At 31.9% G+C, this 19,364-nt stretch overlaps 1 protein-coding gene across 2 annotated transcripts in view; it reads left to right on the forward strand.

Moving 5' to 3' along the window:
- LOC135831651 (sex peptide receptor-like) overlaps positions 1 to 19,364 on the forward strand; it is a 169,265-nt gene that overhangs the window by 126,587 nt on the left and 23,314 nt on the right. For both annotated transcript variants that reach the window (XM_065344303.1, XM_065344302.1), the window contains one exon: positions 5,500 to 6,362. In XM_065344303.1, coding sequence (XP_065200375.1) covers positions 5,881 to 6,362 — 482 coding nt within the window. In that variant the 5' untranslated portion in view covers positions 5,500 to 5,880. The remainder of the gene's footprint in view (positions 1 to 5,499; positions 6,363 to 19,364) is intronic.

Raw genomic sequence — 19,364 nt, forward strand, 5'->3', positions numbered from 1 at the left:
TTAAATTCTGGACGGATCGAAAATCACGATGGAGGCTCCAGAATGGCTCGAAATAAATTGCGAAATTCGGTAAGAGAGAGTTGATTTAGTTTTAGCACTGATTTCTATCGTTTTTACTGAATAAGTATACATTTAAAAAAATAATAAATCGCCAAATTTGATCAATTTAGAATTTTTACAAATTTTTCCGAAAATTGAAAAATAAATTTGGGGCAGCTGAAATTTTGGTAAGAGGGGGGGGGGGATTTCAAGTCATGTTCTTTCCAAAAATCGTGGTCCTATTTAAATCGAAGGTGCACGCGTCGAAAAGTTCCCTTTTGAGTAAGTACCTTTTATTTTGAAACAATTGTGGTGAAAAAAACTATGGTAGGTACCTCCTCTGGCCGATAAAAAGAGAAACGAAAGTTGAAATGAGGTTTTGGTTCAACAACTTGTAAACCAAAAAAAAAAAACTTTTAACGTCTGTAATTTTTTATATTACGTGCTTATTCGATGTATACAAAATCGGAAAAAATTTACCACCACTCAGTCCTCCTTTTCAACCCTCTCCATTTCTACTTGAATGCACTTTTAATTAATAGCTGCAGATTTTGTTCGCATTTCGCCTCGTTTTCGAAACAATCTCGAATCCAGTGGTTTAAGAAACATTACCATACCAATCCGTATTTATTTTACGGATTAAACGCGTTCCAATTATTCATCGTGGCAAATTCTGTAGAATCGAGTCGAGTCTTAGGCGTATGTTTTCTTCCAAAAAAACAAAATTAGAGCTAAAAGCGAACATTTTTCCCAGCCGAGGAAAGAAATTCGAATTCACCAAAAGAATGTAAGAAAAAAAGGCAAATAAGAATTAAAAATTCTCAAACCCCATTAATATCTATTCAGCCTGAAAATTAAGCTATTATTCAGTTTCCAAAAAAATACAAAAATAAAAATTCCAACCGCGTGAAATTTCCAATTCTATAAGAGTGATAACCGCCGACTTGCGTGCGTTTTTCTCATTTCGCGTGATCCTTGAAATTAATCTCTCCACTTTTTATACGTTTTAGTCGAAATTTTTTCTATATAGTCGAGGTTTACTGTAACTTTGGTATTTAAAACCATTTGTTTTCATATTCGACTTTTATCTTATACGTTGTGTTGTAAAAATTAAAATTAAAATATCTTTATACATGTTAACTTCAGGCTGCATGCAAAGCTTTAATTATAATGCGATAAATTATCCAACTTAAGAATAGGAGGTTCCGTTCTGTCATTATGGTATACAGCTAACTACACCACAATTTGTAAATAAATTTATAGCTTGAAAATTTCTTGTTCGATATTACAGGCCCATGAAAAAAACCAACAAAAAATAAAAAGTCGATTAATAAATTCGCTTAAAACCCATACAAGTAAAAAACAATTTATTGTGTTCTCATTCCTTCAAAAAAAAAAAAAAAGTTTCGAAATGAAAACTCATCGAGTCGTAAATAATGTTGAGCATTTTCATTAAAAGTAATCACATTTTTAGCAACCTTATTTTTAGACTTTCATTTGTCCTAAGTACCTATATCTACCTATAGGCAAGTAACGTTCCAAATTTTAACAAAAAAAATGAAATAAACAAAATTTTTTGAGGTTGTACCTCTTGAAAAATTTTAATTTGGGTCCATTTTTGAAAAAAGTTTTTTCTAAATGAATGATGCAATTTAATATTTGTGATGAAAAATTTTCAAAATAGATAAGTACCTAGATATTCGCACTCAGCTATTTTACATTTCGGGAAATTTTCAACAAAATGAAATTACGAAACTTTTTTGGAACACTTTGTATTACAAAATGAGAATTACATCGAGTGCAATGTTCGCAAAATTCATTTAATATTTATATATGTACATTCACTGCAAAACAAAATCCCACTCCAGGTTTATCCCATGTACTACCTATCAAAATAAATTTAAACATTTGATTTGACGAGGGAAGTCGAGGATAGTTAATTATTTAACGCTTGCTTACATCGAGTTTACTCGCATACGTTTAATCGAGCATAATGTTTTCTTACATATTATAATAACGAAAACTTTACGTTATCTTATTTCGTGATCCGAATTTTAGCATTCATAAATTATAAATCGGATAAAGCAATATTATTAATGTTAATCGTCGGTTGCATTAATGAAATAACACGAATTCTAGCATGTTCGAGTATTAATTAATTTCCAACAATATTTCGTAGCTCGGCAGCAGCGTAGGGCCCATTACAAACATGCGTGCTTAACTGCTTAACAACATTACAACAATATGTGTTTTTAAAAAATACACGACTTTTAACAAGCTTATACTTGCTACAGCTTTCTTTAAAAGAATATCACACACTAAGCTCATTATCACCGCGTGTTAGTAATAAAATTTTACGAATTCCTACACGAATGTGCTCTAATTTTTTCCTCCTTTTTAGTGCCTAAATACTCACCTACCAACCTACCTATTTATTTGAAATTCAATTAAGTATGAGGTAAAAGGCCTTTTACGAGTCTCGCCTTAAAACCGATTAGTTTATAATTTGTCCGAGACTACTCTAACATCAACGCGATTTTGTGCCATAAAAAGACAAATACGATAAACAAGACCATTTTCTATACCTACCTACCGATTCCTAAATTCATTTTAAATGGATTTTTAATGAATGGGTTAATTTGTCTGAATATCTTTAAGCATTGTTTATAATACCTACGATAAAGTAGAAAAGTATTTTTCTCAAATTACTCGCTAATTTCTTATGAAGTGGGTTGGGTAATTCATGTACTTGTTCATTGTAGAAAACACACTACGCTAGCTTTTTATCCAGTAGGTACATTATTAAGGTAACATTAATTTTTCAAGTACATACCTATAGTGAAGCGAATCTTGAAAATAAACGTGGGTACAATATTTTAAGAAAATAACAAGGTATTGAGAGATGAAAGGACAACAAATTTTTAAAATTCTGCTCTGTAATGTAGAGTCGAAAAAAATACCTATCATTAATTCCTAAATTTTTAATGAGTTGTCTTGCATAATAAAATTGTTCAAATTAGATACAATTTTGTTGACTTCACTCACTTTTGTTTTAAAGTAAAAAAAATCATCGTTTAGCAGAAAAACTGATAAAATTTAATTCTACTTAATAAATTTTTAATTTTTTCAACAATTTTTTATTTTACCTAATTCACGAATTGTCAGGACATTATCCCGAATCCTTTTTCTCGAATGAAAATTCCACAAAAACCAAAATAGGTTAGGTACCAAAAACTGTTATTCCGAAATTCCAAATCAACGTAATAACCCGAATCCGATGGACTTGAAATACAATTAATCTAACAACTCAAATGACTTTCATGTTCAAATCTAACGTTGACATTAGACCTTGTTGGACAGTTCTGAATAAATTCTTGTCAAATAAAAAATTTTTAAAACAGGGTAAAATGAAAGTTTTTGGTACAACTTTTTTGAATTTTCAAAGATAGCTTTTAATTTAGTTGAGCTTTTTAGTTTCCAACCTTTAAATTTTCAGTTATTGGTTATGAGTCTGTTAAGTACATATTTAATAATTTTTTATTTTTTTAAATCTCGCAAACAGATTTGCTCCAAGTTTAACCAGTTTCGAGATATGAACCTATTTCACTACACGCTATTTAAAAAAAAAAAATATGAACAAAATTGAGCAAAATCAATACCCCAGAATTCATTTTTGGTTCAAAGTTGATAAGGAATAAAATGGGGACGACGGAACGAGCTCGCGTATTTACGGCGAACTGGTTATGCAATTCTATTAACATCTTCAAGAGATCACAGTTTGCGTGATATTCGAAGGTGAAATAATCAATGACGCAAGCCGTGTACGTTTTTCATCCAAAATTGTAATTTTTTTGTTTGTTTGAAGTAAAGTATCGTACTTTCAAAATGGACACTTTCCAACAAAAATGAGCACGTCTGCCCAATTTTAGAGCAAGATGGAAAAATAATATGAAATTCGTATATATACATCAAATATCATAATTTCAAAGCTGGATACAAATAATGAGCTTATTTTCAGGTTCGACCAAAATTACTCCCTCCCCCCCCCCCTCAATGCTCTCTCCATTTATACCACTGTTTTAAAAGGAAAATACGAGCTCTTTGCTTTCTTCTCTTGAAAAAAAGTACTTCTGTTTCTTTTGTAGCCTCTTGAGTCTCGAGAATGAGGAGATATCATTCAAGATTCATGGAAAATATATATGTGAAACCCAATATCTTTCGTGTATCTCTACCTACCTATCTAAAAAATGAAAAAAAAAAAAACGTTTCAAATATAAATATGTTTCCACCAATTTACATAGAAATTCTAGCTCTGTTTATTAAAATTCATACCAATTTCTTGTATGTACTATTTCTGATTACATCACATCTGTTTCCAATATTATCCATTTCATTATTGAAATTCTTTCATCTCATTGTGATTTTCATCTTTATAATATACCTACCAATAAGAATCGTTGCAAATTACAAAAAATAAAAGCTATACCTTATGTAAAAAAAATCCTTCGGTGCAAGCGATAAAAAAATGAATCCGAATATTTTCATTCGTGCTTATACTGGTGTAGGTAAAACGAAGTGAAGAGAAATTCACAGAGATTTCACTCTAATCCTTATCAAACATATTCTTTCTAAAGGTTTCAAGTTATTTTTACATTTGACGTTTATTGTTAGTTATAATTCGAATTTATATATCTTTTTAAAACCGTTGAACACATTGAAGCGAAGAAAAGCATTTCGAAACCTTTTTCTTATACTTACTACTTGCCTATATTTTTCATCTCTAGTTAAATTGAACTTTAGCTTGTAGGCACGTAATTTTTTTCCTTCTTGTTATATTATTTAGAAAAGTTAGGCACGTTTAATAGAAAATTATTCTTTTCAAGAAGAAAAAAAAGAGTTGATTTTACATATTGCATAAGAAATGGAAGAAATTCATCGCTTGTTTACAAAAAAATTGTAAGAACGTAATCAAAATTATTTTACAATGAGCCTATATCATTTCAACGAATAAAAGAAAAATGTATAAATAAAGAAGGGGAATTCAAAATTAATTGCATTGCAAGTTCTCATGATTTATTTTGAGTACTTACTTGCAAAGAAAATCACATAAGAATAACGCCTGCAGAACATTAATAGGCAACTTACCAATAGTCAGCTCCAACCATCAAGCTATTCGGCAGCATTTGGCAAATTTCGTACAATGTGCCCGTGCCAATGACCTGCCAAACCATACTGGGACACCTTGTGCAATTTGATTGTTGTAAAACCATTGCCCTAGCATCTAATCAAACAACGTTGAGTTGACTGTTAATATTATTCCAATTCGTATCGCAAAAACTAAAGAAAAAGTTTTTAAAAAACCACTCTGGCAACGTGACTTCGTGACGTATAAAAATTGGATGTTCGTTTTATTCGAGCATTTATAGTAATCAATCTCAACCGCTTTTGTTTTTGTTACAGGTTTGGCGGTTCTTTGAGATATTTATTAGAAATCACCGGCAGAGTCACTGCAGTCGACTGTGTTTATCAACCGTCCAATAATGATGAATCGTTTTCTACTTTTTTCTTTTACCGCCCTTCGGCTGGTTTCCGTTCTTGGAGAGCTTTCCGTTTGTTTAATTTAAATCGTCGTTTTTGGTTACGTTTTTCGTCGGTTTTCTTCGCAACACGCGGGCCGAGTTATTCCGCTAAGGAATACTAAACACACATCACAAAAAAAATAAAAAATAAAATAAAATGAATACATTCGTTCGCTTATCCTTTTGTTATACGTTTCGCGGCGATTACACGAGTAAAAATGAAACAGTCAATTGTAAGAGGTAATTGCAAGTTTGGTAAAATATGGAAAATTACGTGATTAATTCGGAACAACCCAATCAAGAAGAAAACAATCAAACTGCCGCTGTCAATTCAACGCTTTTTTCATCCAACAATGGTACTGACGAGTACGACAAACCTAACTTCATCGAATATCTCAACATCAGCAACGAGTTACCACTCAAATACGCCATACCCATGTACGGATACGCTATGCCTTTGCTGCTGCTAGTTACCATCGTCGCGAATACCTTGATTGTTGTGGTGTTGTCGAAAAAACACATGCGGACTCCCACCAACGCTGTACTGATGGCGATGGCTTTATCAGATATGTTCACGTTGCTGTTTCCAGCTCCTTGGCTTTTTTATATGTATACCTTTGGAAACCACTACAAACCTTTGTCTCCTGTTGGTGCTTGTTATGCTTGGAACGTTATGAACGAAGTGATACCCATGTTATTTCATACGGCCTCGATATGGCTCACTTTAGCCTTAGCTGTTCAAAGGTATGTATTAGTTCGTATCCATTATTTTACTAGAATTAGAAATTACTCTGGCTCCTTCAATTTTGGAGATTGACTGAAATAGAAAAAACCACTTTTTTATGCTTCCTTCAAAATCCTGCCACTGCTATGTGGCACGCCAATTCATCTGTAATACCAAAAAAAAATATGCAACCTGAAGAATTTACTTAAAAAATCCCATAACTCTGCCCCTGCCGTTTTCGGGGTCAGCAACCCTGCTAACATTTGGCTATTTGTGTAGTTTGGGTTGTTGTATTATCGGGCAAAATATTTGACACCGGATCACGGAACACCCGGTAGTTATACTAAAGAAGAATAAGAAATAGAAAACCAGCCTCACCAAACATTTTTCATCCTATACACAGAAATCGTTTCTAAAGAAATGGAAACAGAGAAACAATCATTTTGAAAAATTAATCTTACTTACATAGGTATTAGGTAGGTAGCAGGTTCTACGACAACGCCATTTTTATATCATTTCTAAAAGAAATTCTCCTCGAAAAGTATAAACTATACCAATTGAATGCGTTTATTTTCCGCAACAGTAAATATTTTGCAAGATTGCACTATTTTTTTCTCCAACATAATATACGATGTCAAACAAATACTTACCCGGATCCCTATCACCTGCATATAAATGCAACTTGTGCATTAAAAGAAATACCCGAGTCGCGAGCGCGTATATTATTAATTTTATCGAATTTTTTCCACGCTTGAAAAGTATTTCCAATTCCTAAAACACGAATCGAAATTTTTCCCATAAGTTGATTTCATTAAAAATTACGGAATACAAACGCTGTAAAAAATCAGCGACGTATAATTTTTTCTCGCATAACGTCCCCCGAGTAGAAATTGCATTTTGCATAATAACCTTTACAAAAATGCAAATATCATCGTAAAATTTTGCTAGAAAATTTTGTTAATAATATGCAAGACGATAAAAAAAAAGAAAACGAAAAAAACTACTTCGGGAAAACTAAGATAATATATAATATGATCTACGTCAAGTGCAAAGAAATGTTTTTAGGTGACCTAATTTTTCAATCTTCTCAACTCCAAAAATTTATACTTATTGCCATTCGAGGAGGAGTTTTGACACGAAGTGGTAATAGCAGTTTATAGAAATGCTGGCATATTGGTAATCCCTGACTTGTTTCCATTTCAAATTTTTAATATGGTCGTCGTTATATATCAACAGTTCTGAATTACCTGATCGTAATTTATATTTTGTCAACTGAAGTTAAATTTTTTGATGCGGGGGGGGGGCTATTTTTTTCTTTCTGTTCGATCATATCCTGGGAAAGCACCGTTTTATAAAATTAAATGAAATAGATAATGAAAAAATTGTTTCATCAAATGACATTTTTTCTTTATTATCGTTCTCGAACTGCAATCTTTTCTCACCTTCCCAAAAAAAAGGGCGTTAGTGAAGGTAGAGTCTTTTTTTTTTTATTATTTGAGAGCTTAAAAAAACAATTGTCATGGAACAATAATTCTCTAAAGGATGAGGTATCAACAGGATCCTTCCTCTGTAAAAGTACAACGTTTCTAAGTTTGAATTCTTTCAACATTTTGAAAAAAGGCAATTTATACCTACCATTTCGCAAATTTTTAAAAATTCAGATTTGGCTAATTTTTTATGAATAAATCAAAGTTTGGCCAAACTGAAGTAAACAGCTGAATTTTGGTTTATGCTCCATTTTTGACGCCGTTCCCCTTTATTTGAATAGCAGTGGTTCTGATCATCTGAGCCGTTTTGGACTACAACGATTTTCATTCAATCAAATTTTTATTTTTGTGTATAATACTTATATTTTTTTGTAGAAAATGAACCATTTTTTTTAAATCGAAAAATGGAGTCAAGTTTTTCTACTTGGTATATTTTTGGATGCTCTTTCGATTTCTATAGGGTTAAAAAGTACTTTTTTTTTCTTGGCTATATGGTCTAAAATGGTAACACTACATCCTAAAAGTGGTAACACTATTTTCTAAACAGGACTTTCTTATCACGAAATTCGCATTTTCAAATTGCACGATTAAATGAATTTAAAGTTGTGTAAAAGAGTTATTTTGATTCGCCACAACATTTACATGATAGCAAGAATGCAAAACAACTCACTTCACGTAAATTTAGTTCTATTTAATGTGAAATTAGTGGAAATATAGCTTATAGCATCGAATTTGAAAATGCGAATTTCGTGATAAGAAAGTCCTGTTTTGAAAATAGTGTTACCATTTTGGACCATATAGCCAAGAAAAAAAAAGTACTTTTTAACCCTATTTACGTGATAGCTCTTCTTCTGTTGCATGAGAAAAATTTTGAAACTTGGACGAGCTCCTATGAGGGTTATGAGAGATGATGTGAACATTCCATCTGAAGAGTTTGAGCTTTTACTATAGGCCTATTTGAGATCACTTTACAACAACTCTTCCTCACACTTCATCAAATTTCGGGAAGGAGGGGTGAAAAATAGATCCTCTAATCCTGAAAAATTTTGCTAGTCGGAACTATAATTTTTCCGATTTGAGGGTCTCGTCAAAAGATCTTCGGAATATTTTCCAATAACGAGTGAAAACAGATAACGATAATATTTTTGAGGTTGAAAATTGCTTTTATAATCATATTTGGTAGTTGAGTTGACATTTTTTTTTTCAATTTCAAGCTTCTTTCAAAATTTTTCAAATAGTAAAGTCAAGAATTTTTTGAACTAGCTACCAATCTTGATTCACAGCTCTGAAATTTGGAAAAAATACGATCAACTCAATGAAAAATGCTCTTAAAGTGGCTGAACATGTAGGTTAGGTAGGTAACTACGATTCTTCCTTTCATGGATAACTTCACGTAATATAAACACCTCCACATACTAGATATGCCACCATCTAGAAGAATTGGCAATTTGGAAAATAGAAAAAATTTATGTCAGCAAATTTAGCAACTTTTATGAAACTATTGCCGCTGAAAAATCTCTCATCGTGTGTAAGTATACAGCATTTCGTCGAGTTTTGTTGAAATAAAAAAAAAAACAAGGAAAAGAAAAAAATAGGATAACCGCGACAAATGATTCAATTTGAGAAGATTCCAACATACCATTTTTATTACCAAAATAACGACGAAAACTTGAGAAAATCGAAGAAGCGAAAACTAGTAATAAAAAATAATTATTCGAATAAGCGATAAAATCGAACGAAAAATCACATACTCACATACTCGTCATAACACCGAGTAAACTTTTGCGTAAAGCTAATATTTGATTTATGAAAATTATTCGCCGAAAATTAATCCATTAATACGGATACTACTAAATTTTTATTTCGCGTACGTAACGAGGAGGCGACGGCACATTTCAAATGATTAGAGCAAATTGACCAGAAAAACGTTTCTCTTTATTTTATACGAAATGAATATGAGCGATGTTTCAATGGCACGCAATTTTCTTCATAATACATCACGACTCATAGTGTTCTAATGCGTACCAAAACACTCTGCTTATATTTCTGGTAATAACATTTTTTAACGTCAGCTTTACTTTCACGCTCGATATAAGTACGAGCACCGAAGAAAAAAAAATGGCAAATATCTTATTTTTTTCACCAGTTTTTATTTGATCTAGGTTACGTAATAGCAAAAAAAAAAAATGGCATATTATTCCGTACGTTATAGTCAACTAGATGATTGAAATTTACCTACATCGCAGCCATTCGTATATTCAATCTGAATTCGCCACTTACTGAAATAAAAATTGCCAAACTCGTAATATTATAACGCAAACGTCGTTATGTATGGCCGAGCAAAAAGAATTCTAGGTATTGCATGTCACCTGGGGATAGAATTCTCTGGGTGGAAAAAGAAGGGAAAAATATGAAAACTATTCGGTTTTCAACGTTCGTGAAATTACAAAGTCGTATTTTGAGGCACCACTTAAACGTTTTATCTAAATTGTTGTGGGAAAAAGTTCCGCTTTTCCATAATACACTCAATGTTACCATAAAATGTTTCACTTTTTTTTCCCTCTCACATCTCTAATCTATTTTTACGATAACGATACAAATACGATATTCTTAATAACGCGTTTATAATCGTTGCGCGCGCGTCTCGTCCGCGTATTAATTTCGAATCTCTTTTCTCAATGAAATGCGTACGTAAACTTCATAAAAATATTTCGCCGACGACGTTTTCCGCTCAATAAACATGCCAATAAAATTGCCTATTTCCGCTGTTGCGAAAATGTGTTATAATTTTCATTTTTACTTAGATTGGATTGCTTTGCAGAAAAATAATTGGAAAAATTTTGATATCTATCGACTGACTGACTGGCTATATGTATATATTGAAAATACAATCGTGTTATTTTTTCTCCATTGCAGACCATACGGGTGCAAAATACTCCAAACACGTCGTACTTTGCACTTTCAAATTTCGCGCGGAAAAAAATTACCAATTACTTACGATACGATTGAGCGAGCTGAATATGTCTTGAAATGGCAATTTAATCGATTGTCAAAACTTGAACGGTTTCTCTTAATTGATTATTGTAATTGAAATTTTCATCGAAACCATTTTTCGTAGCATTTCGGGTAGAAATATGAATCACGAAATGAATTGAATTTTTTTTTGTTATTTTCGTTTCAAATGTTAATAACCTTAATTATGGTAAAAAAAACTTACAGATTGAAATTTTCCGTGTGGAAGAAAATACTGGAGAAGGAGAGGGGGGTAAAAAGATGAAAATAAACACTCAACTGTAAAGAAATTGTGATTCTATTTATGGGTCATTTTCAATTGTACGGTTTCAGAAATTTCTTCTGTTACTGATTTTTTTCTCCTTTTAATAATATTATTCCAAGATCCATTGTTCTTACAGATGTCGTGTGAGGAAAAAGGTAAATCCGAAATATGACACAAGTTTAATACAATAAACACCATGTGGGTATCACGAATACGCTTGAATCCAAACTCATACCAACGAATTAAAATATTCATACCTGTCTTAATACTAGATAAGTAGGTAATATTGCAACATTTTATCACCGCATGAAAACCAAACAGCTTCTGGTATCTGGTAACTTATATGAAAAGTTTGAGAATACTGGAACTAATAAAAGCAAATCGTTTTACTAATCCTCATTAATAAATTGATAATATCCGGAAAGCTAAACTCAATTCGCGCAGATATACCTACGAGTATATTAGTAATAAGGGCAAAAATTGCATTTGCAGATATCTGTAAAACCATAAGATAATTCTATCAGGCGATTACGAGATAATACATGGCTCGTTACGTTTACTCGGTTTGTTTTGGAATTTATTATTCGAATTTGGTATTTCAACCGATCATAAGCTATAATATCGATTCTGCACGTACAAATATTTCGAGTAAATTCATTTTTCGATACAACTATACTTATACCTATAGTAGTAATTTATTTGATTCTGGGACTAAATTTTATTTACAAATGTAAAGTTTAGGTCTTAAACTTGAAATTTTAATGTTGAGCAACATTTTCAGATGAATGGGGGGGGGGGGGACTTGAGAGTAATTCTCTACCTATACTAAGACGATTTAAAAGCACTTGGTTTTTATAAGTTATTCATTCTAAAATGGAAAAAAATTACGATTATCGTGAGAATTGCTCAAATTAATCCTATATTTCGAGGAAACATTGTAACTGTTTTAGAAATACAAATAACTTCTGAACAAAATATTTGCTTAAATATGATTTCTAAAATAGGTAAATATATAAATTCTGATGCATCTACTGAATATAGTGAATATTTACCACAAGACATCATTGTTAGTGTTATATTCCGAGTTCAATTCACCTTCTTTGAAGTGATGTGTTAGCCCTTCTACCAACACTTAATTCTGCTACACTAACTTCTGTATCTGCCTGTTTTTTCTGCTGCTGACGAAACCATGACCGTGTGGCTCTTATTCGGCGACCTTTAGTAATAAGGTGTCTTTTCCAGCAATAATTCAAATCGAAGTTGGTAATCTACTGATACATACTTATAATATTGTGTGTCAGTTTTCTGGTACATTCTTTTTTGAATCTCTGGAACATTATGTGAAAATGAAACATTTAAAATTAGTCAAACGTTTTCTTAACGTTGATAAATACACCTATATGTGACCCCGCCTGACAAAATCGATCATTTCGACAAAATTTCAAAAAATGTTTTTTTCTCAAAAATGTGATCTTTCAACCCTTAGATTCATTTTAAACGTCATTATTTTGGACACTTTTTTTGTCAAAATGGTCAATTTTGTCTGGCAGGGTCATTCATATATATATAGTACTTATTTGAATGGTGAGAAAAAAATAAGTTTTTGATTTAATAAATTGTAAAAATAATTTTAAAACATTTTGAGTGTTTCTTAAGAAATATTTCATGAATTTTTAACCACTTCTTCAAAAGCAAAAAAAATATAAAAATTTAAAAAAAGTTTGATCTTTTGATATTTTGATGATTTTTCAGATACTTATTTTGAACGATTTTAATAACATTAGCATTCTTTCTGTACATATTTCTATAAAAAATAAAAAATGATTCAATTTTTAAAGCGTTTTAAACTATTAGTATAATACCTACTTTAGATCATTTTGATTCTATAGATTACCTAATAATTTTTAGAACATTGATTGTAAAGAAATTTATTCTATGTATTTATGTACGTATTTTGATATTTAGCAATGCTGCGAATCCCCTAAATATTCAACAAGTTGCCCTCCAGTACCCTATCAACATTGTTTTGAATCAAAATTTTATTTTTAAAAATTGACATTTATTATTTATTTTTTTAAGTAGGTATAACTGGTAACTTCACGATAGATCGCGAAAGAAAATGTTGAAGGATTTTGAACAAATTCTGTGGAGACTTTTGTAACTCAGAAAATTTTTTAGCCCTGAAGATGCTTCTGGAGAGGAGATATGGGTCCTCAAAGAGAGAGCATTTTCAAAAAAACGCACTGGTAGTACCTGTTTTGGAAAAGATGGTCCGCACTTCTAAAAGATAGTACCTACCTATTTTGAGATTCTGCGTCGACCTAGGCTATTCCCATCAAAATTTAATTAATTCATTCTGTGGGAATCATTCATGGACGAATTGATCAATTCTTCAATTAATGAATCAATTCGTTCGCGAATGATTTACCAAAAATTATTCAATTCGTTCGCGAATGATTCACCAAAAGTTATTCAATTCCTTCGTGAGTGATTCACCAAAAATTAAGTGAATGAATCGATTCATTCGCGAACGAGTCACTCATACGAATCATTTCGTTCGTGAATTATTCACTAAAAAATTCAATTCGTTCGCGAATGATTCACCTAGAAATTAATAAATTTGTTCAATCGCCAATCGGTGGTGAATGATTCGATTCGATTCGATTCCCTTCGCTTGAAAACAGATCAATTTCTATACAATAGTTTCACAAAAACCGAATCAATGGTAAATTAATTGATCCGTTTGCGAATGATTCACAGCTAAAAATCAATCAATTTATTTGATCACCAATCGTTCGTAAATGATTCGATTCGATTGTAAACAGATTAATTGCTATATAAATGTTTCAAAAAAAGTGAATCAATTCGTTCGTAAAAGATTTTTATTTGAAGAAAAGTCGGTCTTTTCACGCATAATATGCGTGAGTGGTTTTTTTTGGTAAATTCGTGTTTTGAAAATTTGTCCTTCTCAAATTTTTCACATCAATCAAATTTGTCGAGACATCAAAAGATATAATTTCTGAAACTAAGGAATATTTTGAATTCTTCCGGTTTATTGAAAATGACAATAAACAACAAAAAATTGATACTACTGCGTCCCAAAATATTTCCTCAGTTTCAGAAATACATAATACTTTTCGATGCATTTCAATCTCCAGGCTCGGAAGATTAGGATGGGAATCTAATCATTGTGGTTATTTTTGTAGAAAACCAAAAAGAATGGGTAAAAAAAAATTTCGTGAAATTGAAAAACTTGACTTCATTTTCGGTTCAAGTTGATAAGGAATAAGTGCCAGAATCACACAAATACGGCTAACTGGTTATACAAAAATTTACTTAACACGTCAGAAAATCATTTGTTGCAGATTTACGGCAAACTGAGTATGCAAATTTACTAACACGTTGGCTATTCATGCTGATATGTGAATCCTTTCGGAGCATTGTAAAAAAATTGAGGATTTTTTTATGTAATGCCAAGGTCTAGACTCTTTGAAACGACCCGTGTCGAATAAATTTTCTATAATTTTAAAAATAGGGTTTTCACGAGCAAAGTTGTATTTTAAAATACCTACCTATGTTCCCGTACACCTACCAGCAAAAAACAAACATTTTGCAAAATTCTAGTATCATGCGAAAATTATGAAAATTACGATGATAAAGAGACATCTACTTTCTCTATTCAACGCGCCTTCATTCTTTTCCACACTTTTGAAGAAAAAGCATATTTCGTATCTCCCCATTTGTTGCTTGAAGACAAAATATTGTCGAATCAAAGTTAGGGCACGTTTTACAATGTTTAAAACGAAGTGTGGTAAAATTCGAATTCATCCGACACAACGAGGCATATCTACTTACAAACGAAATAAACTAAACTACATATATCAAATAAAACCTTCAAAAAATACATGAAAGTACTTCTTTTCAGTCAGCGAGTAAGTAGGCATACGTAGTAGATACAATACGAATAACTCGCGAGGAATTTTCGACGCATCGAATTCGAATTATACAAATTATTCGTTTCGTTGTTCGCAGGTCGATTACAAATTGTTACGCGTATGTTATTAATCCGAAATAGGGACGAATTTCTTCAACATTAGGCTTTTGAAGCGGCGCCAAATGTTTTATTCATAAGTGCTGGTATAAAGTTAGTTATTTCAAAATTTCGAAAATATACACGTTCGTCGTGGTACCACAAAAGGAAAATTTCTAATGAACTTAGATGCTTTGAGAATAAGAAATACGCGAACATACGTCAAGATATTAATGATATAATTTACGTCGAAATCGAACTCGCTTTTATATCCGAATTAAATTCTATTTAAATACGCGTCAATGAATTCGTAATACCGTCACAATAACGTGACATCGTCTTATATATGTTTATTTCTAATCACCATATGTGCTGGTTGCTGGTTGCTGGTGGTAAAATCCCAAATAACTGCAAATATTTGAAAAGCTAATTGGATTTTAAAGTTTCGATTAATAACAAAAGACGCGCGAGGCGACACGAATAATGTACATACACGTATTAGAACGTTGGAAGGTATAGATAGGCTTTTATATGCGTGTAAAATAAAGACAACTTTTAATTGCTAGAACTTTGTCGAATTTCTAATCATAGACGAACAGAACTCGGTATAAGGTACCTATATGTAAAATTATACGATGACTTCGGGGTATACATATACCATTATTTGATACCTATCTTACATCCTACACGTAGGTATAGTTCTCTACCTTTACCACATCATCATTGATCATTCTGATCGGATCTATCCGAGTGAAACACAAAACTTGTCAAATGGATGAAAAAACCTAACCCAGCTCGCGAAGAGGATAAAATGTATAAAAGCGATTAAAAATTAAATACGTGCGATTAATTCACAATTTCGAATCATTAATTTTCAGGAAACGAGAAAAACAGACCAAATTCGAAGTAAATAAAAACCAAGCAAATAAACGAACCAAACTCGCGGTACACTTAGTTAAAATGATCCCAAAGCTCGAAATACCAAAGTCACGCTGTATCCAATTTTTCTTCCCTAACGAGCACTTGTATTTTTGTATTTTCGCAGCATAATGCTTTTAAATTTAACAAGAGTGGATACCCTTGATTAAAAATCATTGGGCAGTTTAAACAAAAACACTCCTATCATCGATAAGTACTCGTTGTATGCTTTTCAATTCGTAAGTACCAATGACACTTTGATTCTTCCTTGACGTGAGATTTATTGCGCGAAGTAACCAAATAAAAATGCAAAACCGATGATAAAATATCGATGAAAAGTTGATAAAAAGCGAAGAACGAAAAAAATCCCAATTTACTCAGCTACCAACGACGACTCGCGAAAAAGAAAATGCCAATATTTTCGAGAATGGTGCGAAATGTAGGTATAGCTACCTCACACACGTCTTGTGTTGAAAAGCTGTTTACGCGGTAACAAACTCGACAAATGTGGTAAACATTTTTCCCACAATTGTGAAACAAATTCTGTCTCTTGAAATATTGTACTCGTTAAATTTCCAACAACTTTTCAAAAAACACGTATCAAAAAGGGTCCCTCTGTCCACTGTACGGTGAATTATTGTAGTCTTGAAATTCAAAAGAAGCAGCTATTTATTTTTTTTACCGACGAGTTAACAACGAAAAAAAAACACACACGACGTAGCAATGTACCTTTTCGAATACTGCTTAAAATGGAAAAATGTGTCATCACTTAGGGTAAAAAAACACAAACGTATGTAGAAAATGAATTGCTCTTGTTTTATTTGAAATGGCATTTATTAGCTATTTATTCATTTTAATCACATTTTCCAATTGTTTAAACAAAGTTTATCAATTTAAATTTTTTACGTTTAATAAATTAAACGTCGCTTATTTGGAAAAATACCGGGTGTTTTGAAAATCGAATTCGATCCGGGGAATGTCCAGATTTAAACAGATCTGGTCTGATTCGAACGGATTTAGTCTGATCTGAGATCAAGCATGTGTGATCAGATTCATTGATGTTTGATGAAACCCAATCAGGTCTTCCCATTGGGTCTGATCAGGTCCGAATAGATCTAATCCGACCAAAACTCTGATTTGATCGGATCTTATGCTTACCTATGACTTGGTCAGTTATGTAATTGAATCAAAGAAATGTTCGGATGTGATCTGACTTGACCACATCCATTTATTTCCCCCTGGAAATAGCCTGATTTCCTTTCCTCCAACTTGGAATAATTTTATTTTTAAAGCAGAAATATTTCCTTTTTTCAGAGCAATTCATTAATATAATCAAAAAAGCTGCAATGCTAGGTTAGGATTCAAATTATATGAAACATTTTAAATCTCCAACCAGGTACCTATATATTGTCTTTTTTTTCTGCTTTGTAAATTGAGGGAGATCTTTGTGGCATTACGAACTTTTCTTGGGAGTTATTTAGTACTTACACTACTTACCTATCACCTTTAGCAAAAAACTATTCCTATTTGGGCTTAAAATGAGTCTAATAAAACACCCTCGCCACTTAAAAACGGTACAGTAATTTAAAAGTCGATAAAAGTGGGCAAAAATTCTCAAAAATATAGCCTAATTAATTGTCTCGAAGGTCTTTCGATATACGTACGAACACCAAAATTTATCACCGACGATATTTCACAATTTTATTTGTAAATAAAAGTGCATCTTTTCGCTTCTACGGGTATTTTTCAAAAAACCAGCGTTTACAAAATAAATCAAAAAATATGTACAATGTTATCGTTCGGTTATTATACAAAATATTGATTGCTTATGTGCTGATATCACGTTAATGGAGCGTAGCTTTCGACGTGTGTACGATTACATGAAATTTTCCAGCCGAGCATCGTAATATGGTTAAAGTTGAAGATAAATTTGGACCTGCAGCGCATAGAAACGAAATATATTCAATTCGTACCCCGCGCTATCCCCATTCCATTAAACAAGAAAGCGAATAAATTGCCATCTTTTTTCAAGAAAAATTTCATAAATTTCTTTAAATTTCATTTTCACTCTCATTCATCATGACCTTCTTTGTCAACCCATCCTAAATTGTACAAAATGCGATTTGGTCATATTTTCTCATAAAATAACGAGGCGTAAGACTTGGTAAAAATTTTTCCACGCTTTGTGCAGATTGTTCAATTTTGAACTTGGACTAAATGTGTTTTTCAGAAAGGAAAAAGGTCGAAAATCTTGTAGGATAAACGCAAGGAACGTGAGATTTGAAATTCTTTAGGGAAACAATCGTTTTCATTGGTTAATAAATTTTTGAAGAAAACACAAATTTGTTTTTACTTTGATGAAAAATCTGCTAAAAATTGTGAAATTTTATGATTTAATGATTTTCTATTAAAATACCACCCTTTTTAAAAAAAAAAAAAACTTTCAACTGCAAAAACACATTATTATGATTTGAAAGTTTTTCTTTCACGAGAAAAATAGGTAGTCCGGTTGTTATTTAGTTTTCAGTAACCTTGACATTTTATACTTCAAAAACAAATATTAACTTACATGCACCTACTCGAATAATCCCATACACCTAATTCTTTTCGATTTATACTCAAAAGGGAAACCAAATGAAATCGAAATTTTTTTATTTTCGACATCTCGTGGCGGTTTACTGACGCGAAAAATGTCTACGTGAAGATATCTAGTATTTTTTTAACGTGAAACGGATTGTAAGAAAAAATTAAAGCTGACAAAACGATCAACATTCTTTTTATTTACCTTTCATCCATAAAATAAGCCGAAGCCAGAAGGCGCACGTTTTAAAAAAATGGAATAAGTAAGAAACGAATTCTTGTCGTTGAAAGACGAATAAAAAAATGTTATCAATTTTTTTTCGCCTCATATTTATGAAGCATGCACAACCGAAACGTGTTACGCGTATTTAATTTCCGGAATCTTTTGCAAATATATACGAGAGTTTCGTCGGCTGAAATTTTTTATGATTTTCAAGATTTCTCTACCCATCGACTTTTTCCACCAGTTGGGAAAATTATTCTAAAATATATGGAATCGTTTACGTGTCTATATAGTGACTCTGGCTACCCTATCATTTTATTCAAGGTTTATACGTAAACGTCATCGTCATCTTAAATCTAGCTGGAGATGTCGTTTATACAGATAACCTTTTTTTCTCGTTTTATATTGTACATTTTTGAATGATTTGAAACAGGCGAGCGGAATTAACATGCCAATACGTAGAAGGAGGGAATTAAAGAGGTATTAGAAGAGAAATTCGAACGAACG

Source organism: Planococcus citri, chromosome 1, assembly GCF_950023065.1.
Source record: "Planococcus citri chromosome 1, ihPlaCitr1.1, whole genome shotgun sequence".
Classification (NCBI taxonomy): Eukaryota; Metazoa; Arthropoda; class Insecta; order Hemiptera; family Pseudococcidae; genus Planococcus; species Planococcus citri.